General features: G+C 47.0%; 1 protein-coding gene across 1 annotated transcript in view; it reads left to right on the forward strand.

The window, feature by feature from the left end:
• Positions 1-5,388: 5,388 nt before the first annotated feature.
• The window catches only part of KIRREL3 (kirre like nephrin family adhesion molecule 3), a gene marked incomplete at both ends in the record, with an annotated part of 215,526 nt that continues 199,258 nt past the window's right edge, over positions 5,389-21,656 (forward strand). Inside the window, one exon of the mRNA XM_080357923.1 lies at positions 5,389-5,449. Coding sequence (XP_080214049.1) covers positions 5,389-5,449 — 61 coding nt within the window. The remainder of the gene's footprint in view (positions 5,450-21,656) is intronic.

A 21,656-nucleotide genomic window follows, 5' to 3' on the forward strand; every position in this document is an offset into this window, starting at 1 on the left:
CTTGAGATAAATATAACGGTGCGGAAGCTTCGCGTTCTCCTCCAATCTGATTGCAGTAGCAGCAAAAGGACGTGGGCCTAATTAAAGTGCCAATCAAGCAAAAATGGGATTCATTGTTTTTATACAAATGCCGCATTTAACCCTTTGCGGTTTGTTCATTTATGCGGGATTTTTATACATTTCTTTTCGCCAGCAAAAATAGCCCAAGCCGGGTTTCAGCAAGAGCTTGTGGGATGAAAAATGAAGAAGATAATAATATTAATAGGCGTATAACTGGCAAAGGGGACAGGGTCTGTCTGTGTCCAGCAGCCTCATCACAGACTCTAATTTGCATGTTTAATTTGCATGTTTAATTTGCATTTTCCCACAGGCAGCTCCTCTCCTGGAGGCCACAGGAGAAGCTGCAGAGGTCCTGCCTGTGCTCCCAGTTACATGGGACCTGGAAGAAGTCAGGATCAGATGGTGATTCTTAACAAACACTAATGCATCCAGTCTTTATTATATTATTATCATCATTATCATCATGTTCAGACATGTGAATAACACCCTAACCCAGAGGTTTAATTGTTTTTGCAGTAGGATGAGACAATCTGTCTACATCTGAATATCCGAGTCCATTGTGTTCTTGGGGAAAATAGGGGATGGGACATTCAGGCTGATGGTCCTACATCCCAAAAAGCAACTTTTTGGGGATGCAGAGCTGGCCTCCAAATCTTGATTTTTAAAAGGAAATACAAGTTATCGTGGCTCCAGGTAAAATAAAGGGTTATCGCCAGCTCGTGGGAGTGAAATTCAGGTTTTTGTTTATTTACTGATTGCTATTAATTACTATTTGTGCCCATCCGCGCACAAACATTGCAGCAGGTTCAACTCGGCTATTTTAATCTTGCAGCACAAGCAGCGGGACGGAAAAACGTAGAAGCAGCTGAAAGCAAAGCACGACATTAAAATAACTTGGCATTCAAAGACCTGCATGAAAAGCTGCATCAAAGCATCCCAGGGATGGTTGCAAGGACGAGCTTGATTAATTAGGAAGGCCTAATGAGGCCTAACGATGGCACTTGGCTACTTTTGGAACTTTAATTTGTCCCCATTGTGGCACAACCTGCTGCGCCCAAAACTATGGGGATAAAGCAGAGTGAAACCACGGGGACAATTGGGGAAAATTCAAGTATTTTATTAGGATTTGTGTGCGGGACACACTCCTCCAGCCTTGGGGACACTTGTCAGGGGACAACAGTTTGGTGTAGAAAGCCAGGCTGCCTTGCTGTCCCCACCTGAAACCCAAATGACCCCAAAAATGCTTTTATTTGTCAACTTTAACCCTGGAAATCTCAGCGCTTCTCTCTTTTATTCAGGCCCTGCCTCTCTCTGCCCATATTGCTCCCAGAAAAAGAGCTTTATCAAGTGCCACAAGCTGAGATTTTTGGCGGCTGTCCATCCCGCCGGGAGAAAAATAAAGGAGACAAGGAGAGAAAAGGAGAGACAAGGACCAAGAAAGGAAACAAGGAGATAAAATAAGAGCTCAGGCCTCTTGCTCGGCTTCCCTGGCCTAAGTCTGCGTTGTTCTCTCTGGGGGGAGATGTAGCACTTTTTGGCACTGAAAAAGAGTCTCGAATGTGTCCCCAAAATCTCAGAGGAACCTCAAAAGGCTTCACTGCATCCCACCGCCCCCAAGGATGTTCCTTGGCATCTCCATGACACCAAATTGGCCGTGAGGTCCCATGGTGTGTGCATCGCATTATTTGGGGGAATAATGCTCTTTCCTCCAGCCCGTTACCCAAATAATTGCCCGCTATCCAGGTGATTTTGCTTTCTAATTAGGAGACAGCTCACACCTTGCCTTGCAGAGGGGGAAACTGAGGCACGGTGGGATGAATTTCCCAGCAAGAGCAGGGAAAACCTCCCGTGTTTTTACAGCAGAGCTACGCGCAGCTTTCACTTATATGTATTTTAAATGACAAGGCAAAGATGTTATAAAGCCGGGAAAAGTGTGCTTATTTCCCCCTGTCTCTCGCTCTTCCAGGCTCTTGGCTCAGCTTTGCAATGCACGAGAATGAAATCCATCGCAGTTGCTGTTGTCCTGCTGTTTAAAACTCCATTTTCTGTCAATATTGCTTCATTTTGATCAAGTTGCTTACACGTTTTATATTATTCTCTCTCTTCTTTTTCTTTCCCCTCCCATTTTGCTGCAGCAGTTGAGAACATTTGGTTTCTTGCACTTCTCGGTAAATAGCCTGGAAGTAAGTGAGTCAAAGGCACGCAGAAAGTATTTGCTTTCATTGTTGTGATGTTTCACATCTATTGCACTTGTCAATGTGGAATACCAATAAAAGAAAAGAAAAAAACGAAGAAAAATAAAGAGAAAGGTACCTGGTTTACCCTTAAATCAAGGGAGACATTTATCATCTGCTCTTCCCAGCTTCACGCAACGCTCTTTGCTGTTAAATATTGCAAATTACACGGAGGGGTGCAATTGTGGACAAGGTCTTGATGCAAAGGGACCCAATGTGGAGTTTCCACTTACAAACCTCTCCAAGGAGAAATCAACCTTAACATCCCATTTCACTTGGCTCTGTGATTTTTTTCCCTCAGCTTTTTAATTGCAATGATTCATTTCCCTCCGTAAAGCACGGCGGATTTAAATGAGATACCTGAGATGAGCGTTTAATAATCAGTTTGCACTCGCGTTGTTCTGTCTCCTGTAATAACGCCATCATGCAGGTAAAGGAGAAATCGTCTTGCAGGACAATACTGGGAGCTGCAACCCTATTTCAGCTCCAGCAAGCCAAAATTATATCAGAACTTGATTTTTATATGTGCACAGTACAGTCCTTTAAATCAAATTTGACTACCAAAGTAGTCGAAGCCACAGAGGTAATCAGTTAATAAAACTTTGCACTTACATGCTACTTCCATTCAAGGATTTAAAGCCCTTTGCAAAGGTCAGTATTGCAATGATGAGAATTTTCCAGCTGAAGTGTTTTCGCTGGGAAGGAGAAACAAATGAAATATATTCTCCTTCCCTGGAAGTTAAAAAAACATTCTGCTGGTTTTAATGCAGGCGAGGAACAATATTCTTTAGGAAAATAAAAAAAAAAGAAGAAATTGCCATGAAAATGTTAACGGTGTTTTGAAGCTTCACTGGAAAATTTCACTTGTGTAGCAGCCTTAACATCCATTAGTACCCCCAGTCTGTAGGCAAACAACGTTTTGCAGAATAAACTAAAACACGACAGGGAAAGTCTTGGTGTTATTTAGTAAACTTATTCCTGCTGAAACCTGATGTTGAGAGTTTTATTCAATGTGCATTTTAAATCAGCGTCGCTGCCAGGAAAAATCCGCCACCTGCAAACTGGGGAGCCCCACAAATACCTTGGTAGCCACAAACATACTTGTGTAGCCACCAAGGGTCAGAGTTGGTGTCACTTGTCCAAGGCGAGCTGGTGGCACAGGGAAAACACAGCCCAGGAGTGTCACTTTTAGCCCTGCTTTAAAGTGCAGGAACATGATAATTCGCAAGCAACCGTCCGCACTTTGGCACCTTTTTCTCCCCAATGGGTTGACAGGTATGCAAACAGACAGGGATGGGAAGACCAGTGTGCATGGACAAAATGAGCTTGATTTCCTGAAGGATGCAAGCTAAAAATAAATAAATATATATATATATATAAAATCTTTATTTCCAGGGTGACTACCCCTCTGTGGAGAGCAAAGCGTGTGCGTGCCAAGCTGAGACACTTTATTAAACTTCAGTTCACTGCTGCTCCTAAGTCAGGTTTAACCCACCTGGCATCGGTTTAGCTTGGCAACACCAAAGGGTAATAATCCCCGCTTAGCTAAACCAGCACAGGCAACCACAAAGCCGAGCTCCATCAAGGCAAGCAGGCACTCGCAGAAGCTCCCAGCACGGCACGAAGAGCTGTGGCAGCCCCCTTTGAAGTTCACCTTTCAGCGCAGCGGTAAGTAATTAGAGTCCACAGCTGTAATTACTTTCTAATGCTCGGGTTTATAATTGCGCTCAGCGGCCCTCCACTGCCCCTTTCGGACTCGAGAGATGGAGGTGAGGGAGTCTGTGGCCTCCGTGGCTGCGCAAAGCGTGACGGTAAGAGTTGTTTTTATTTATTTGTGTATTTTGAGCCCCTCTGTTTTGTCCAAAACATTTTGCTGGGTAAAAAAAAAAAAAAATTAAATGAATATTTATTTATTAAGAAAAATAAAAGCAAGCCTAAAACTCTCAGAAATGATGGGTAGAGAAAAGGCCTTTTTCTGCCTTTTTTTGGTCGTAGCAGCTTTTGCAAAATCTGCCCCCTTAGCGCCCCCCGCCCCTCCAAGAAACTTTATTTTGGGGTTTTTTTGGTGGATTTTCCCCCTCCCAGCTCCGTTATTTGTTTTTTGGGGGAGGGGGGAGGGGAGGAGCCGCTGCTCCCCTGGGGATGAGGCTGCTATGGGGGGCGCTGGACGAGCCTTCCCCCCATGACCCGTGCAAAGCGCCGTTTGTAAGGACGTAACTTAGCCCTGAGAGGGGGTGAGTTAGTGTTTGGGGCCCCTTGGCTGGACCTCGGGGTGATTCTTTGGCTGCTTTGTCCTCCCCAAAAATCGCGCAGGTAGGCGAAGATTGTGCTGGGAGACGGGCAGCGACCCCCCTCCAAATTTAGCCATATACATGGTGGGGGGAGAAGCCACATAACTGCTTGATTCGTTGCTTTAATTACCCCGTTGGGGCAGGGAGCAGCACTGGAGGGTGGTGTAAATTATGGGGGGGTAAACTAAAGAAGCGATGTAGAAGCAGCAGAGCCCACCCCCCTTTAATTTGCACCCCACACCGCGTGGCCAAGCGAGCGCGTAGGGGGGTGGGTGTGCGCAAATGCCCCCCACCTTGCAAAAGGGGGGGAGTGTGCACAAATCTCTCCGACCTTGCAAAAAAAGGGAGCGGAGGGAGGTGCACAAATTCCTCCGACCTTGCAAAAAAGGGGGGGGGGGGGGGGGTGGGTGTGTGTGCACAAACACCCCCACCTTGCAGAAACCGGGTGTCTCCCCCACCTTGCAAAAACCGCCCCCCCCCCACATCCCCCCGTGCATCCCATCCCGTCTTGCGGGGCTGAGCCATCCCCGGCTGCGTGCAAGTTACTCCCCCTGTAAGCATCACTTTTCTTCTTCCCTCCCCTTTTTTCCTCTCTCTCCCCCCCCCTCCTCAAAAAGCCAGGCAGCGCCGCCGAGCTTCGCTCCGCCAGTCAAGGCAGCGCTGCCGGGGGAGGAGCTGGGGGGGCGGCGATGGAGCCGGGCGAGCGGAGCCGGCGGGCGGCGGCCGCTTGAACGCCCCCCACCTCCGGCATCCCCGGTAACGGAGCCCCCAGACCCCCCGGCGCCCGGAGCCCACCCTGAGGAATGAGCGCTTTCCAGGCAGACCTGCTCCTCCTCCTCCTCGGCGCCTTCCTCCTCAGCCACGGTAGGGACTCGGCACTTAGTTGGGGGGTGTTGTGTGTGATTTTTGCTCTTTGGAGAAGGTGGGGGGGGAAGAAAAAGGGAGGATTGCGGAGGGTTTTTTTAATGCATCTCTGCCGAGGCGGCTAGCTTTCTCCTTTTCTTTTTTTTGAGAAAAATCTTTAGCATGCAAATGAGTTCTTTCTGCTCCAGCTCCGTTAATTAGATCGTGTTTGTGTGTAAACACGGGTTTGCTCAGCAACAGCACCTACCCCTCCCAGCCGGTACCGATGGAGGACGAATTTCGGTGCTTGGGGGCATGAAGCCTCTTTGGCTGGTGGGAGAACCCGCTGGCTGCACCCGGGAGCCTGCGGTTGTAAAGCCGGGGTAGGGAGCGATTTGCTCCGGGAGAGAGGGATGAGAGGAGAGTGGAAGAGTTGCTTTGAGTGCAGCCAGCACAGGGAACCCCTGTGGTGGCTTTTTTGGGGGTGTCACATCCAGATCCCACCTCCCCGCCAGCGTGGGAGCAGGGGCTGGAGTGTGGGAATCAGCCTTGTAACTTTGCTACTTGCTTGTGTGCCCCCACAAATGAAAAAAAACCCAAAAATATTAGGGGGGGGGTGCATTTTGGGAAGCCGTGTTTGTCATGCTGCTGTATGCCTGGTATATGGACTATGTGTCACCTGTGGAGGACGCTGAGCTACAACCAGACCCAAGCTTCGTGGACCTGCTGCCCGTCCCCTCACGACGCTGGTGTCAAAGACCATCTGTGTCACGCCGCCCTGGTCCTGAAGCCGGCTTTGTGAGGATAGGGCTTGGGGTTGCTTTAAAACAAAAACCAAAAGAAGGAGGGGAAAAAAACCACTCCCGAACCCACGCAGCTAGTCCATCTGTTGATTAAATGAAGGATAAAACTTTTGGAGAGAGTGGTACTTCTCAATGGGCAGCTGCTTTTTTGCGCAGCCAGACATTATTGCTGAGCATCCCCCACCATACGCTGCGTTCCCCCCTATTCCCCGAGCAGGGACGTTGCATTGAGAGGCAGCTGTGCTTCAGCTTCTCCTCAGCTCTGCTTTTCCTGGGCTCGGATGCGATACTGGGCTCCCACGCTGCCCTCCCTTCCCCTCTTTTTCCTCTTTCCCCTCTCTCTGCTTGTACTAATATTCCTTCAGGGAGAAAGCTGTGTTTGCATTTGCCTTTGCTCCTGCACAAAAGAAACCCACTGTGCCTTCCGTGTAGGTTTCTGGCTGAACAAATTCGAACTCTTGCTGGTGCGGCAGTGGGTTCGGGGATATATCAGCAACATTTGGAAGCTGATCCTGTCCTTCTGCATCTCTCCCTGCTCCCACAAACCTCTTGACTTCCCGCAGGTCAAATGGCAGTTTGTAACCAAGATGAGCAAGTTTGTGTCTGAGATCCAATGGGGAATTGATTCCTTTTTTTCCTTCCTCCTCCCTTTTGCAGCCATTATTTTTAATAAGGGCTAATGCACTTTTTTAATAGCTCCTGCGTTAAAAGCTGCTGTATCCTGACCTCGGTTGATTTGTTTCCCTTGTCTGTACTGTCAGGAGCGTGCAGCTGGTACCTTGCTTATTCATGCTCGGTTACGAGGCAGAGAGATCGTGTCTTGCAGAGGGTTTTTGGCTCTTTTCTCCCGTCAGAAGAACCAAATGCTTTTACATGGAGTTGCTGCTCACAGTACATGAGAAAAAGGGGCTGTCGACAGCATAGTAGCTTTCCCCTTTGGGGTGAAACTGTGTGAAGGATCCCTAATAGGATTTCATGCAAAGGATTCCTTAAACCACATGGTACTTTGGGGGGGATGTAAGAACTGAAGCTTGTTTTCCAGCACATGTTGTGTTTGCCTCCCCTTGAGCAGCTGCTGTGGTTGTCCAGGTGTGGTGGCATTTGCTTTCCATGTGCAAAGATGCTCCTAAGGACCAGTGGGCTGTGGGGTTGGGATGTGTGTACCCAGAGAGCATCCACGCCTTGCTCTGGAGGGAGCTGGTGGGCCAAAACCCAGGTGAAAAAACAGCTAAAAATCACTTGACCCTGCCTATCAGGAGTTTTGGTGGCTGCTTTTTGTGGGCGAGGGACAGGCAGGGCTGTTTTTTCCTTGCCTGCAGCACCAAAAGTGCCTTGAAGGGATTTGCCATAATAAGGCAGGCAGGACTTATACTCCCCTGAGCCAAGGGCAGGAGGGATGGGAGGAACTGTGGTCTGGATATTGTATGGGTTTTTTAAAAAGCCTTGTGAAAAAGGCATTTTCCACCACTGGCTCTGTATACCTCTGCCCTCGGGTTTGTATTCATGGGCTTCCTTGTGGCATCCTGCTGGTTTCTTGCAAACTGTGCAGGCTGAAGCTGGGTGCTCCCAGCTGAGCTTGCAGGAGGAGTGAAGGTTTCTGGCTCCTTTGCTACACCTGGGTGTACACGGGCATTGCTCAGCCCAGGAGAAGCATCATCTTTCTTACAGCTGACTCCTGTGTTTCTCTTGAGTTGATCTCAGAAGAACAAATTGCCTTTCCCTTGAGCATCCTCTGCCTTTCACCCTTGCAAGCGGGCTGAAACAACCTGTGCTTGCTCTTGCTGGAAGTCGATAGGTCTTGTTTCTTCTTCAGGGCTGTGTTTGTGGGTTTATTTTCCCCCTGGCTTTGCTCGTTCTTCCACCCACCTCCCCCGAAAGCTGTCAGGACCACACTTTTGGTGGAAGGTGAGATCAAGTCACAGCAGGATTTGCTTCATGCAGAGACTTGGATCTCTTGGTGGGAAGAAACTGATGCTGCCATGAAACTAGTGAATAGTTTACCCTTCCTTCTTCTGCTCCAGCAGCAGCCAAACTGGGAGAGGCTGGAAGCAACTGGGGAAAGCCCCTCAGCTGTAGGAAGAAGGACCACAAATGTACCTACAACCACCACCTCCTCTTACTGCCCTGTACCAACTGAGATGAATTTGGCAGGATGTGAAATGTACCTTGGAGGGGGAAGATTTGTGCCTGCCTGGGGCTCTCTTTCTAAAGTAGTGTTTGCTTTCCCTCAGGGTGATGAATACCAAGTTCTCCGGGTGTTGCAGGCGATGTTTTTCTCCTTCACAGTTCACTTGGTTCCTCCCTGGAAGCAAATGCTTTGCAATCTTCTGTCAGAGGGGTCTGTTATTAGCAGCAGTGGCTCAAATTCCTGGTTCCTTGTCATCAGCCCCCAGGTGAAAAAAGGGTAAAATTATGCTAGTTAAGAGAAATCAGGCCAATTCCACCCACCACTGCTGGCTAGGACTAGGAGATAAGGATTTTTAGCATCTCGGGGAGGTTTTTTAGGTGCTGTGAGGTATGTGTACAAGGCTTGGTGGCTTTGCTTGCTTCTTGGGAAGCCACCTAATTGCATGTGGTGCTGCAAAAGGAGTGAGTGCTAATGGGCTTTGAAAATTAAGGCAAGGAAGAGTGCTCGCAGCAGAAGTTGCAATTAAAAGCGAGTAGAAGACAGTAAAGGTTTGGAGAGGTTTTGTGCGAGTGGGAGGTGCTGCTGGTGGAAAGGTGTGGGTTTGGTGGCACCACAGGAGTTCACAACTGGGAAACCAAAGTAAACCTTAAACTAGAGCTGGGAGCCCCCAGTCTGTGTTATCCAGGGGGGGAAAAAGTGCAGTATTGCCTCTTGCCATGTCTGATTTAATAGAATTTAGAGCTCCCCATCTTGAGTCTGTACCTCCTGCAGTGAGATTTGCGTGAGGACCACAGATGACTTTGTTCAAACTGGCTTTTCTTGCAAGGTTTGAATTATTTGAGAAGAACAAGAGGGAGGAGCAGTGGGTTTGTTTTTTCAAGTGCACTTTGCCAGAGGGATGAAAGTGAGGAGAAACACCTGCCCTGATGCTGCTACCAGATTACACAGAGATTCCTGGAGAGTTTGTGCACAGCACATCTGGGCCAGATGTTGATGGTTTCTCTGCTTTCCCATTGTTTCAGGGGAGGATACCAAATGGAGTAGAAATGCACACACAAATCCCTGACAGCTCCTGGGCTCTCTGCAGTTAGACTGCACAGTTAGAATAAAAAGGCTCAATGCTCTTCTTCCTTTTGTAGCCCTAAATAAAGGGGAGAGGCTGATGTGCCCCTTAGGTTGTGAATTGGCTGAGGATCAAGGTCTTTGAATAAACTGTTTTCCTACAAGCGGCTGCAATAGAAAGCGTGGCTGGCTTCAAACCTCTGATTTAATGATTGGTTTTGCAAATTTGCGTGGTTCTTCTGGCTTTCAGCTCCTCAGTGTGGTGCTGGCTGGAGGAGACTTCATGAAAACACTGCTGGAGAAATGGCTTTACATCACTTCCAGGATCCATCCAGTAGGATTAAACAGCTTTATTTTCTGCTTTATTTTAAAGACCAGCAAATTTATAACCACAATTGATGAAGGCCCTGATTCAGCCTCTTTTTAGGAGCAATCCAAGTCTTTGACTTCTTGGAGAGCTACCTCTGGCCAAAAGGAGACAGGGCAGCAGTGACGGTTTACAATCTTATTTTATAAATCAATAGGTAGTGAAACAAATTGGTGGTAAATCAAGTCTCTTATTTGCTGAGATTTAAGGTGGTTGACAGATCTGTGAGTCTGTTCTTAAGGCTGCCTGCCCTCCCTTTGAGGCTGGCGGTTGTCCCAGCTCTCACAGGGGGTGTGAATCCCTTACATGCAGTATTAATTTCAAAGGTGCTAGGAGACGTGTGGGGTTTTTGTTTTGACTGGGAAGAAGTGAAGTTTAAAGCCTGCACTGCTGTTTCTAGGCAAGGGTTGAATAGCAGAATCCTGATGCTGCTCAGGACTCCTGGCTTTCTATTCCTCTGCTCCACTGCGCCTTGAGAAACATCTCTAATCCAAACCGCTGGAGGAGGGAAGAGGAAAATATCCCTTTCTGAACGGTGCATTGTGGTAGGACAGAGCAAACGCTGCGTTCTGGTCTTGGAAACCGCGGCCCGACAGATGTCCTGGTTCAATACGCCTTTTGAGCGCCGTCAAGGCTGTTTATTCATCGCCTGGTTGGCAAGAGCCATGCTCGAGTGTTTGCCTTTCCCTGGTGGCAGCAGCAGCCTCCAAAGCGGAGCAGGAGGAGCTGGAGGTCGCTTGGCTGCTACGTGGCTCTTCCTTTATTGAGCTGCATTAAACAGCTTAAAAAATAAATCGAAATGTGCTTTGAGCGTACCTCTTAGCAAAGGGCCTCCTGCCTCTTTTAGCATCATCACATGCTAAGTAGGAGGTGGAACGCTCATGTTGTTAAATTTGGATGCTAACTTCGGGATCTTCTCTTAATATGTTCATTCAACGCCCCTACTTTGCAGCAAGAGCTTTTGGTCTGGTGCTTTTTGGGTTCTCAGAGTGGAGCAAGATGGGGTTTTTTTGAGGGCTTTGCCATAACTGTTGCTCATTAGCTGTTGACAGAAGCACATCAGACTTTCAACTAGGATAATAGATGCTGTCTTTTGTTTCCAATTACTTTGTGTTTGGTGAGATTGCTGTGCTGGTTTGATGTCTGTGTGGTCAGATGGTGGCTAACTCGCCTCTTAAGTGCCGGTGAATTTATGTTCTTGGGTCGCTTGCTGGCATTTTCAATATGACATGTGGCAAAGCTGTGGTGTGGATGCCCTACCTGGGTGTGCCAGGCTTTGGCTGGATGCTGCAGCACCTAAAGGCTTTTGGCTGCCTCTGTGGGAAGGGAAATACAGAGAGAAGTCAGTGATGTTTTTTTCAGGAGCTCGCTGCCCAGCGGGATGCACGCTGCAGGCTGGGGGAGACTGCTTCTGTGATTCTGTAATTATAGACAAAATAAGCACCGATGAACTTTCTCAAACTTTCTCTTGGATGAAGGATCAAAGCTTTCTGCTGTGGGCCCAATATTACTTTTATTTTCCCCCAAGCAGAGAGTGAGTGGGAGAAGGCATTGGATTTACAGTCCCACCTTGCATTTTGGGTGGGTATTTACTCATTAACTTCATATTACCTAACTCATTAAAAGATCAGAAATGAAGGGCCTGAATCCTCCTCAGGTTTTCCCTGTCTCCCCATAAGGGTAAATGAGTATTCAAGCTGTATGCTGCCAGTCAGTAAATGTCAATATTGGATAAGTGTTTCCTTCATATCACTGCAATTTAGCATAAGCTGCTTGGAAACAAATGTCTTCCATAAGCATGAGGTGTTTCAGTAAGTACACAGTCAACATTACTATGAGGATTAAATAAATGTCAGCCCCACTTGTGTGCTCAGCATCAAGTTCAGACAGCCCAGGCTGCATAATAGTGGTGACAAGGGGTGGGATTTTATGAGTCTTTGTGGAGAATGTAGGATGGAAGGAGACACTTTGGGTGGACACCAAGGGGATGGGGAGGGTGCAGATGCACCTTTCAGTGGTGTGGGGAGCAAGGGGTGCATGGACTACCCTCCAGAATAACAGGGCTGCTCTAGAGAGAGCCTTTTTTTTGGCACTAGCTGGCAACCCAAAGCCAAAAGCTTGATTTAACCAGTTGCTGGCTCAGTGTGAGCATCCTTCTGAAGATCTGCCCAGGCCACCAGTGCTTGGCTGGACCTACCTCTGCTGTTTCCAGTGCAAACTGAGAGTTGCTTGGCTGCAATGGGCTTATCACCCCTCACTTTGCACGTTCCCCGGTCACCCTGAGATGTCACCGGGTGCTGCCTCGGTTCATGGAGGGCTCTGCAAGCAAAGAGAGAAAGTCTGGGAGCGCGGTGGCGGGGCTGAGCTGGATGTATTTCCATTTCCAGCCATGCAAAACTGCTGCTTTCTCCCCAGCTGGCAAGTAGTTGACTGTAGCCACTCGTTCCCAGCTGCACAAAAATAACTGTAGACAAAATCGTTAGCAGGCAGATGAGCCTTATCAGCTCCTCTAATGCCTGTCTCTGCTTCTGGTCTGTGTGGACTCGTTACCCTGCAGAGTGTGTATTTTAATGACTGGCCCTTGCTGTTCCAGGTGACTTGAGCAGAGCATCCCAGTCGTGTCCTAGCAGCCCTGGCGAGCAGTCGGGGAGGTTTTTGCAACTTGTTCCTAGAGCCGAGTCTAACCAAGGCTCTCACCTCGTTAGGCTACACATTTATGGTGCTGAAGAAACAGCTTGCAGACATGTGGGGTGTCTTAATAATTCAGACTAGAGGAAGGGGGTACAGGGCAGGGAAGGAACACCAGAAACATCTGAGTATTTCAAATCTCAAACCAGGTCATCTCGCAGAAATAATGCAGCTTTTCTTCTTGCTTTTCCACTTCAGCCTGGCGGTGGCAGCAGCAGCGCTCGCATGGAGCCGACTGATCTGTGTAGGACTCTTTTGTAGAGGTGCAAGGTACCTGCTGGGCTCCAGCTTCTTGGGGAGACTTGGGGTTCAGCACCCAAAGCCATTCCCCTCACTGTGCTGCAGAGAGGTTATTGGAGGGATGGGGTACGGAGGAGACTTGGGGGACCCCTCCTGAGGAGCAGTAGTCACCCCATTGTATGGTTGGACACATCTCCATGCAATGGGGCAGATCTTGAGATGACCCTGCCAAGGGGAACATAAATGCCATCAGCTTGCTCAAAAAGCAGCGAGGGTGAGGGTGTAGAAGGGGAATGTGGGGCTGTGTCTGACCCACTGCTTTTTGCCCCCTCCCTGGTGCTAAACTTATTTTTGCTGATGCCACACAAGGAGGTGATGAACCCCCCATGGATGCAGCAGCACGGATGGATGCTGTAGCTGGTCAGTGGTGCCTTTGTTTTATTTATCTTTCTTCTTCTGTCCTCTCTCGCAGGAGCTAATCCCCAGAGTCTGATTTACCACTCCTCTCTTCTCCTTCTGGCTGTGTCTTTAATAAGCTGGGAGTGACTGGGGCACTGTCTTGGCCCCCCTCCTGGCTCCCTCCTGTAAGTGCTGAAGAAACAGAAGCACCAGATGCTAAATTTAGGCACAGCTGTTTGGAGTGTTTTGTCCTCCTGATCACACAGTCTGACACTGTCTATGCTTATTCCTCATCTTGTCCAGAGACTGAAAAGGTTTAAGATATCAAAGCTCTGAGTTGGCTGTAAATTAACTCCTGTTTAAGCTGAAGCCTTGACTAGTAGGTGGGAGATTTCTTGTGCTTTCCTTTATTTGCACTTATAAAAATGGAAATTACCCGGTAACCTCGAGAAAGGTGTCTTCCTTCTGTACTTGAGAGATGGTACTGGTGGTTTTTCCTTTGCTCATGAGCTTCCCCACCAGAAACCAAGGGACACATCTTCAGCCCTGCTTCCCCTCAGCTTTTTTATGTGCCTAAATCCAGTTCTCAAGTGCAGCTTAAACACACTCAGCAATCCAGCTCAATCTCTGCATGCCTGGAGTTGTCCTGATCCAGTACCATGTCCTGGATATTATAGAAGATTTAATGATTGCTTTTTCTCATGTCTTTTTTCCTTTTCCTCTTGTGTGTGTGTCTAGCTCCTGCGGCAGCAACAGCTCCTTGAAGATTCCTTTTGCTCTGGTCATGCTTAAAATGATAATATTGGTTTAAGATAGACACTTGTGATAAACTAGCAAACACGATGCCCTTTGAAATTTTCAAAGCCCTCTTCTATCAAATGGGCTGGCTAGAAAGGCAACTGCTAGGGCACTCTGATTGCCACGCTTGGGATGCTAAACTCCTCCTAAAATTCCATTTTCTTTGAAAGAACTGACACCTCTCACCTTCCTCTCCTTCTCTGGGAGGTGCTGGCTGCATCAAGGGGGTACTAGCTACATTGCTCAGCATATCTGCGCAATGTACTTCTTGTGTACTACCTGTCACCTCCCAAAATTTGCCTTTGTTTTTTAAACCTTTTTGCAATGGCAGCAAACCAGCACTAACCCAGTAAAGCAGGTTTTTCCTGAGGTTGAGCAGGAATGGAGGGAGGAAAAGAGGGGGAGAGTGAAACTAGTCAAGAAAAAGGAATGGACCATATGCAATTGTCAGATGGGTGATGTCCGTTAATTTCTTTACAGAGGTGGTTATGGAGAGCTTCTCATATAGCATAAGGATTTTGCTGCAGCAGGTAGTTTCTGTCTGTGGTTTGGTTTTCTTCCAAGTGTACTGGAGTTGCTGTCCTAGTAGAAGCATTTTGCTCGAAATCAAGGAGAAAAGTTGAAGTTCTGAAACTTGTTGTGGAGCAGGAAGCAGCTGAGAATTATGGATTGGAAATGTTGAACTGGACTTGCCAAAATACCATGTTTTGATATTTGCAGGTTTAATGTATAGTTCAGGAAGGGTTTTTTTAATGCACAAAGGATGGTGAGTACTGCTCTTCTCTGGATGAAGGGATGCTGGGAAGCTGCTTTAGAAACTATTTGAGTGTTGATTGCTGGTTGTCCTTCTCTGGGGTTTGGAAGTGGGGTGCAGATCTCTTCTTGACTTTGGTCTGACAATTTGTCACAATGTATTTAATTCTAGGACAATGTTAACCTGATTTGTTTGTCCAAAAAGTGTCTTGAGGTAGGTTCAATGCAATTGCATTGTTTTCCAGCACACGGCTGTTCTTTTGGTCTGTTTGCATCCTTTTCTTGCCCATTCTCCTGTACACCATGATGACTTCTCCTGTACACCATGTGCCTTACTTACTCTTCTCTGAAAGCACCCATAAAATTGGCTCATAGTTATTGGAAAATATGGAAAGATTATAAAGGTGCCAATGATGTTCATCTGGCCCTGGTGCATTGAGCAGGACCTAAGAGGCAATTGAAGAGATTGATGGGCAGTAATGGGTATAATAGTAATTTTTGTCCTGTGTTTTTAATAGTGATTGACGAGAAACGCAGCTGGAGCCCCCATGTGGAGGCTGAGGGATGCTGTTAAATTAGAGAGGCTTCTTAATGAGCCCATGTAATAAAAATGAGGCATAATGAGCAAAGTATAATAGCACTATTATGCTTATGAGTGCTCTAGCAGAGGGCTGAGCAGGCAGCGCCTGGATGTGCTGAGGGATGATGTCTCTGGGATGAAGGGCTTTCCTGGTTGGGATGGAGATGAGGAGGCTGGGGAATATTTGGGAGACCTGGGGAAAATATTGGCTAGCCAGGTGCCATGCTTCCCTCTCATCCAATGGGAATGATGAGTAGGTGGAGAGCCAGAGATGGTTGATCTTCCATCCTTTTGGTTTTGTTTGTAAAAGGGTTTTTTTTGCTTTGTTTGTAAGGTTTGGGCAAATCTCTGCTCTGGTTTTTATCCACTTAATATAACCTTGAGGAAGCCCATGCGAGCATCCTTGCTACGTAGGTTAAATTGCAAAGGGGTAAGACTTTGTGTCGGGAGGGTAAAGCAATGGGATTTTTTGGCAGCCTGGACGTGCAGGGAATGGATAAATTAGCCAGATTGGGGCTGTTTTGGGGGTGGAGGTGGGAAGCAGATTAGCGTCTGCAGAACAGTTATGTCTCTGCTGCTGTTAAATGTAGTTAAACTTGAGTGACTTCTAATCTAATAATGAAAAGGAAGAGAAATAAGTGTTCTCAGTGATGCATGCCCCTCACTGTAACTACTAATTGAAAACAGATATTTACTTTTAAAATGAAAATGTAATACGATAAATGGCGGGTTGAGGATTTTGCGCACGTAGGAGGGAGAAATGAATGTGTGCAGCCTCCCGTCTGCTCTGCGCCCAACTGGGAGCAGGACCTCCCATGCTGTGGGACCAGTAAGCTGGAGAAAGTGCCTGAGGCTCATGTTAGAGCTGAGCTCAGAGCTTTGCTTTGCTAAAACGGGGTGCATTGAAGTTCTCTTCACTTCTTCCTCCTGTCCCCCGCAACCTGCCTGCAACAAGCAGCAGCCAGAGCCAGAGTCGCAGTGCTTTTTAAAGCAGTTTATAGGCAAAGCTCAGTGCTGCGTGACCGGTGGCCATTAAAGGATGCTCCCTGACAAAAGCATCCCCCCAGAGCACTGTAATCTTTGGAGGGAAGCAGCCTGGCCCCTAATCCCTTTGTGCAGAGTTCCTGCTTGTTTCTTCGTATGGGTGCGTTGATGCAATTTGCATTTTTTGCACTCTTGATTGTATGCATAGAATTCAAATTGAAAACAGGGGCTTGAATAGATTTGCATGCTGATGAGGCGATGGTTTTATTTATTTATTTGGAGCCTTCTCAAGCAGGCGGCAGGCTGCTGGAAAGCCACTTGTGCAGCTCTGGTGGCGTTTTTCCCTGAGACTCACTTGTCCCCTGTGTGGTTGAAGCTGATGGTCTCTACTCCGGCAGCTCTTGGCTCCATCCTTCCAAACCCTTGTGGAGGCAATTATGGAGATGGAAGGATAATTTCAGCCCAGCTTAACTCACCAGAGATGCTTTTTTGTGGTTATACTGGTGCTAACTGGGTCTGGGTGTGGACCTGCCACATGAGGAAGGGGAAATAGTACAGTGTTGGAGCTGGTTAGAGCTGACATGAGCTGTTTGATGCTGAATATTGGCAAAATAATGGGGTTGTGCCCCTGTTCTCTCCATGGCTTTGCAGCAGCGCTCAGAGCAAGTGTGGGTACCTGCTGCCCATGCTCCTCATCAGAACCTTCATCACTGGGCTGTTACTTCTGCAGTTTTTTCAACCAACCTTGGGATGTTTCTTATGGGCTTTGGCTGTCATGCCCGTCAATCCTGCTCTGCTGAGGACATCTTCCATTGGTGCTGCTGTGGTCCTCCTTGATGGGAGCCTTCCAGCCTTTTTCAAGGTCAGAAAGCTTGGGAATATCAAGCAAAGTGTCAGATAGAGAAGGGGGAAGCCAAGGGCCAGGAGGAAAAAAATGGTTCCCAAAATGCCGCACCATTGCTGGGGAGGAAGAAAAAGGCACCAAACCCCAGGTGTTTCATTGAATTGTGGCTCCGTATCCCTTCACGTTCTCATCCCCTGCCCCAAATCTACAGCGCATAGACCTGGCTTAGAGCTTAGCGCTCAGCCTATCTGTGCCAGCTCTCCCTCCCCAGATGACTTCTGCTGCAGCTGAGTTCATTGCTGAACGACGGCCAAGCTGGGGCTTTGGAAATGGCAGCAGGAATTTGGGTCACATCGTGCTGCCCCGGGAAGGCGAGTTTCTCTCGGAGTAGTCTGGATTCCAGTTATTATTTTACGGGGGATGTTGGAGGTTGATAAGGGAGCTGTTCTGACTGCCGGTGGGGCTTATTTGGGGCTTATTGTATGCTCCAGTTTGTATTTTAATATAGTCAAAGGTGACTTACAACTTTAATATTAATTTTAAAACTGATTGCTTCAGTGCTTTTTTTATCTATGTGAAACCAGATTAATCTTGGCCTTCCTTGATACTGCTGGTAGCTTTCCTTTCCCTGGCTTGGAGACACATGTGGTCTGTGTTGCACCAACAAAAGACAAGATGGGAAGATGTATGTGTAGTTACAAATAATTGTCACGGGGTCTGCTTTTCTTCCAGAGAAATCTCTGCTCTACAAGCTTGACAATGGCATCGGTGGGAGCTCTTGCTTTTGTAGCAGGTTCTCTTCCTTGGCTTGCGGAGCAGGGCTTTGCTGAACAATGTTCGGCTTTGTGCTTCCCATAGAAACCTCATTTTTGTAGTCATGTTTCTCCCCGGTTTTGCGGGCTCTCCGTAAATGCATCTCCTTCTGTGCCACTTTGTACTGCCAGAATTATAATTCCTTGTACTTGCTCTGCTGCTTGCAAGATGTTTTGTGCCCCAGATGACAACATTTTGTGGGATAAGAATGTGGCCTCGTGGCAGGGACAGTGTGGTGGGTCATGGGGAGCTGAAGTTCAGTGCTTGTCCTTCCTTGGGTGGTCATGCCAGGCTGGAACATCCAACAGCTGCTGGAGCTTGGAGGTAGACACCCAATTTGGGATGTTTTAAGACACCTTTAATACCAGGGTTTTGCCTGATACTTTAAGTAGATGTCATGCCTTTGAAGATGACCAAAGTTGAGCCCCCAAAAGAGTTGCTTTAGGTAAAACTCAGTTTTAATGCTAGGCTGCCTTTGGAAGTGGAAGCTGGTGCTCTCTGACACTTTCACAGGTAATAATCCCAGACCTTGTGGTCCAGGTGAATCCCATTGTTTTGCTCTGGGATGCTCGGTGGCTGGTTGTGTTGCTGCAGATGCTCTGGGTTTAGGAGCAGCTTTGCTGGTCCTGTCAGTCTGTGGAGCATCAATGGGTGGCTGGTCTTTGGAATGGGAAGAGAAGGATCAGTGTTATGACTCTGGAGACCTGTGGTCACGAATCTTCACGTCTTGAGCATTGGCCAGCCTGTATAAGAGTGTCATGTGCTAAATTTACCCTAAATAATGGGTTTACAATGCGCTGTACTGGGAATATTGTTGGTACCTCAGTGGATGATTGACAGAATCTCATCCCTTAGGATTAAGTGTGTTTCAGAGCTTGTTATTCCATGTACAACGTAACTACTTATATATAAATATGCTGCACTGGGAACTGAATAAGCCTGGTGAATCTGACAGTGGCAGGTGAGGGAAACTGAGGCACAGAAGTCTGCAGCAGAGATCTGTGCTAGTTTGTATTACAGCCTGGGGGGGAAAACTGGTTTTCTTGCTAGATCTACTCCATGTCTGTCTTTCCCCCATGCTGTATTTCAGCTTGGGGTAGGAAACCATCAGCTATTGTGTTGCCTCAGGAGCCAAACAATTTATTTTAAGACAGTGACAAGACCAAAGAGCCGTCGAAGGCAAGATTTGACACTGTGCAAGCGCACGCCAAACAGCAGCCGCATAAATCCCATTTGTTTTACATTTTGGAGCTTAATGAGACAGAAATCACATGGCAATTGTCATATGTGAAGGCAGAGATTGCTGGTTTGCATTTAAGTAAAGCAACTGCCATATGCAGCACCATCTCTGAAATTGAGCCATGATACCCACTGGTTGCATCACTGCTGAGGTGGGGAATGAACTTTGTGTAGCTGCAAGGTGGTGTTTGCCACAACACTCAGCACATATTGTGTGTATAAAACCCCTGGCAGCAACACCAGGTTCTCTTGGAGGTCACCAGCCTTTTGTTCAAAGTACTTGAGTATCCCACCCTTCATGCAAGGACTTGAGGAATGCGGTAATTGAGTCCAGAAGCCAAATTTTTGCACATTTTCACTAGGATATGGGTATTAAAAACCCTACAAGGTGTCCTTTAGGGTGATTTTTAGGGAGTTCTAAGGAGCATTGCTCTGGGACAGCTGAATGCGATGGGTCCAGATGTGCCACTTACCCACCAAGGGCTGGAAATGGTTCTGGAAATAATCTCAAATCTCTATAAACCATCAAGCTTTCCCGTTGTGTGGGGTTTTTTTCAGTATAAACCTATATCTGTTTAAAGTTAGTCAAACAATAGAAAGGTATTAATGTCAGAATGCATTATCTTGGGTAACTTGCTTCGTCTCTGCTAATTCGTGTCTTAGCTTTCCAGATAATGTTCATAAATTGCTAAAGCAGTATTTTAATATTAACATAAGCTACAGTCCTTTTGGCAGCTGTTAGAGAATGGGCTGTGTATAGAGCTCTCAATTACTTTTGTCCCCCACTCCTTGTCTGAACTGAATGCTGAAGAAATGCTATATTGGCTTAACTGAAAACAAGACTGAAAATATTTGTTTCAGGTCAAATAAAACATTTCATCTGATATGATATGTTCTTTATTCAGACTTTAAAATCCCTTTTTTTAAATAGTAAATGAACTTCAGGGATGTCTTGAGGGGGAGTGTGGGAAGTTAATGTTTCATGTAGAGGGGAAGATGTCTAAATAAACCACTTTCACTTTTGACACCCACTCCCCCATTTCAGTCCGAACAGCTGAATGGGTTTGATGGGAGTTCATGAATAGTGTCACTTGACCCATATCTGCATGTTGGAAATACTGTGCCGAAGACACAGGGGGAAGAGCTAATGAGTCATTTTTCTAATGGGTATCTCAGTAGGTGAGAGAAGAACTGAAACTATGGATTTGAAGGAATAATGGGACTGTAGTTAGGTGACTAAATCTTACTCTTAATCATCCTGGGGGCGATGAAGAGGGGAAATTGTGAGTCGGATCATCCTGATCACATAGGTTGTGGGTGAAAATAGTATTTTGCAGCTATCCTAGAGCTCCTGGGGGAAGAAGGGGAACCAAACCCAAGCTGACAGTGGTCTTTTCTCATTGAGAGGTCTCCTGGATGCTGTTGATCATATTCCATCAACGGTTACATCAAAAACATATTAAATGCCTTAAAGGTGAAGTGAGCAAAGGCTTGCAAAATAATTCAGGTGGGACGTCCCTACTGGTCCAGGTCTTCTCCTGAACAACGGATGTTTCTCTGGGTATGTCCGTTTGGATGTATCACCTTTCAGGTTTGCGCTTGGGGCACTGAGAAGGGTGCTATCTGTTCCGATGGAGTAATTGAGCAATCGCGTTGTCCTGGACATAGCAACTAATGATTTTTTCTGTATGATAATGCGTCTTCATTACTCTAGGGAAGTCATTTGCTCCTGCGAAGACAGGCCGCTCATTTCTTTCATTGTGTGGGTTAAGAGGAAATAGACTAATGGCTTAATTAAAAGGTTCTGGAGAAAAATCTGTCCTAACTCTTTCATTTTTTTGTATTTAAAGAGTACCACAGGTAGCAAGATTACATATGAAGGCATGTCACAGCCTGGCCTTGTCTAGAAGAGCTATTTGGTACCATTGCATCAAGTGAGGGACACAAATGTCAGGTCTTCAATCCATCACCCATCTCTCCTGTAAGCCATCTGTGCCCACTGGAGTAGACATGCACTGCACTTCTTTGTGGGAAATGCTGAGATTTATTCTGTGCAAAAAGGGGAGCGTTATTTAAATCTGCACATTTTGCAGGATGTGAAAGCAGCTCCATGTAATATACAGCTTTCCTCTCCGCTGGGACCGCTCTATTAACATCTTTCATTTGTGTAGTTGGATGCTTTGCAGTTCCTTTTAGCGGTGATAATCCAGCAAAGTCCTCTGTGTTGCTCACACTGCAATATTTATGGAGCCAGCCTTCCTTTTAATTTCCTTGCCGAGGTTGGCTATATGCAGAGATATAATATAAACGGTGGCTTTTGTTGCACAATAGTTCAGGCTTTTCCCTTAGTGGGATGTAGGGCTTTTCAGTGACTTATTTGGAGCTGATTTGGTATCCTTTTGGAAAAGGAATAGAAAGGTTTGAGTGTGTCTGACAGCGATTGTGCTCTTGCGAAGACAAATAGTGGTGGAAAGCCCCTGTTTGGGAACCAGGTCAATGACTTTGAGCGGAGTCAACAGGGCCGGTGGGT

Source organism: Nesoenas mayeri (genome assembly GCF_963082525.1).
Source record: "Nesoenas mayeri genome assembly, chromosome: 22".
Lineage (NCBI taxonomy): Eukaryota > Metazoa > Chordata > Aves > Columbiformes > Columbidae > Nesoenas > Nesoenas mayeri.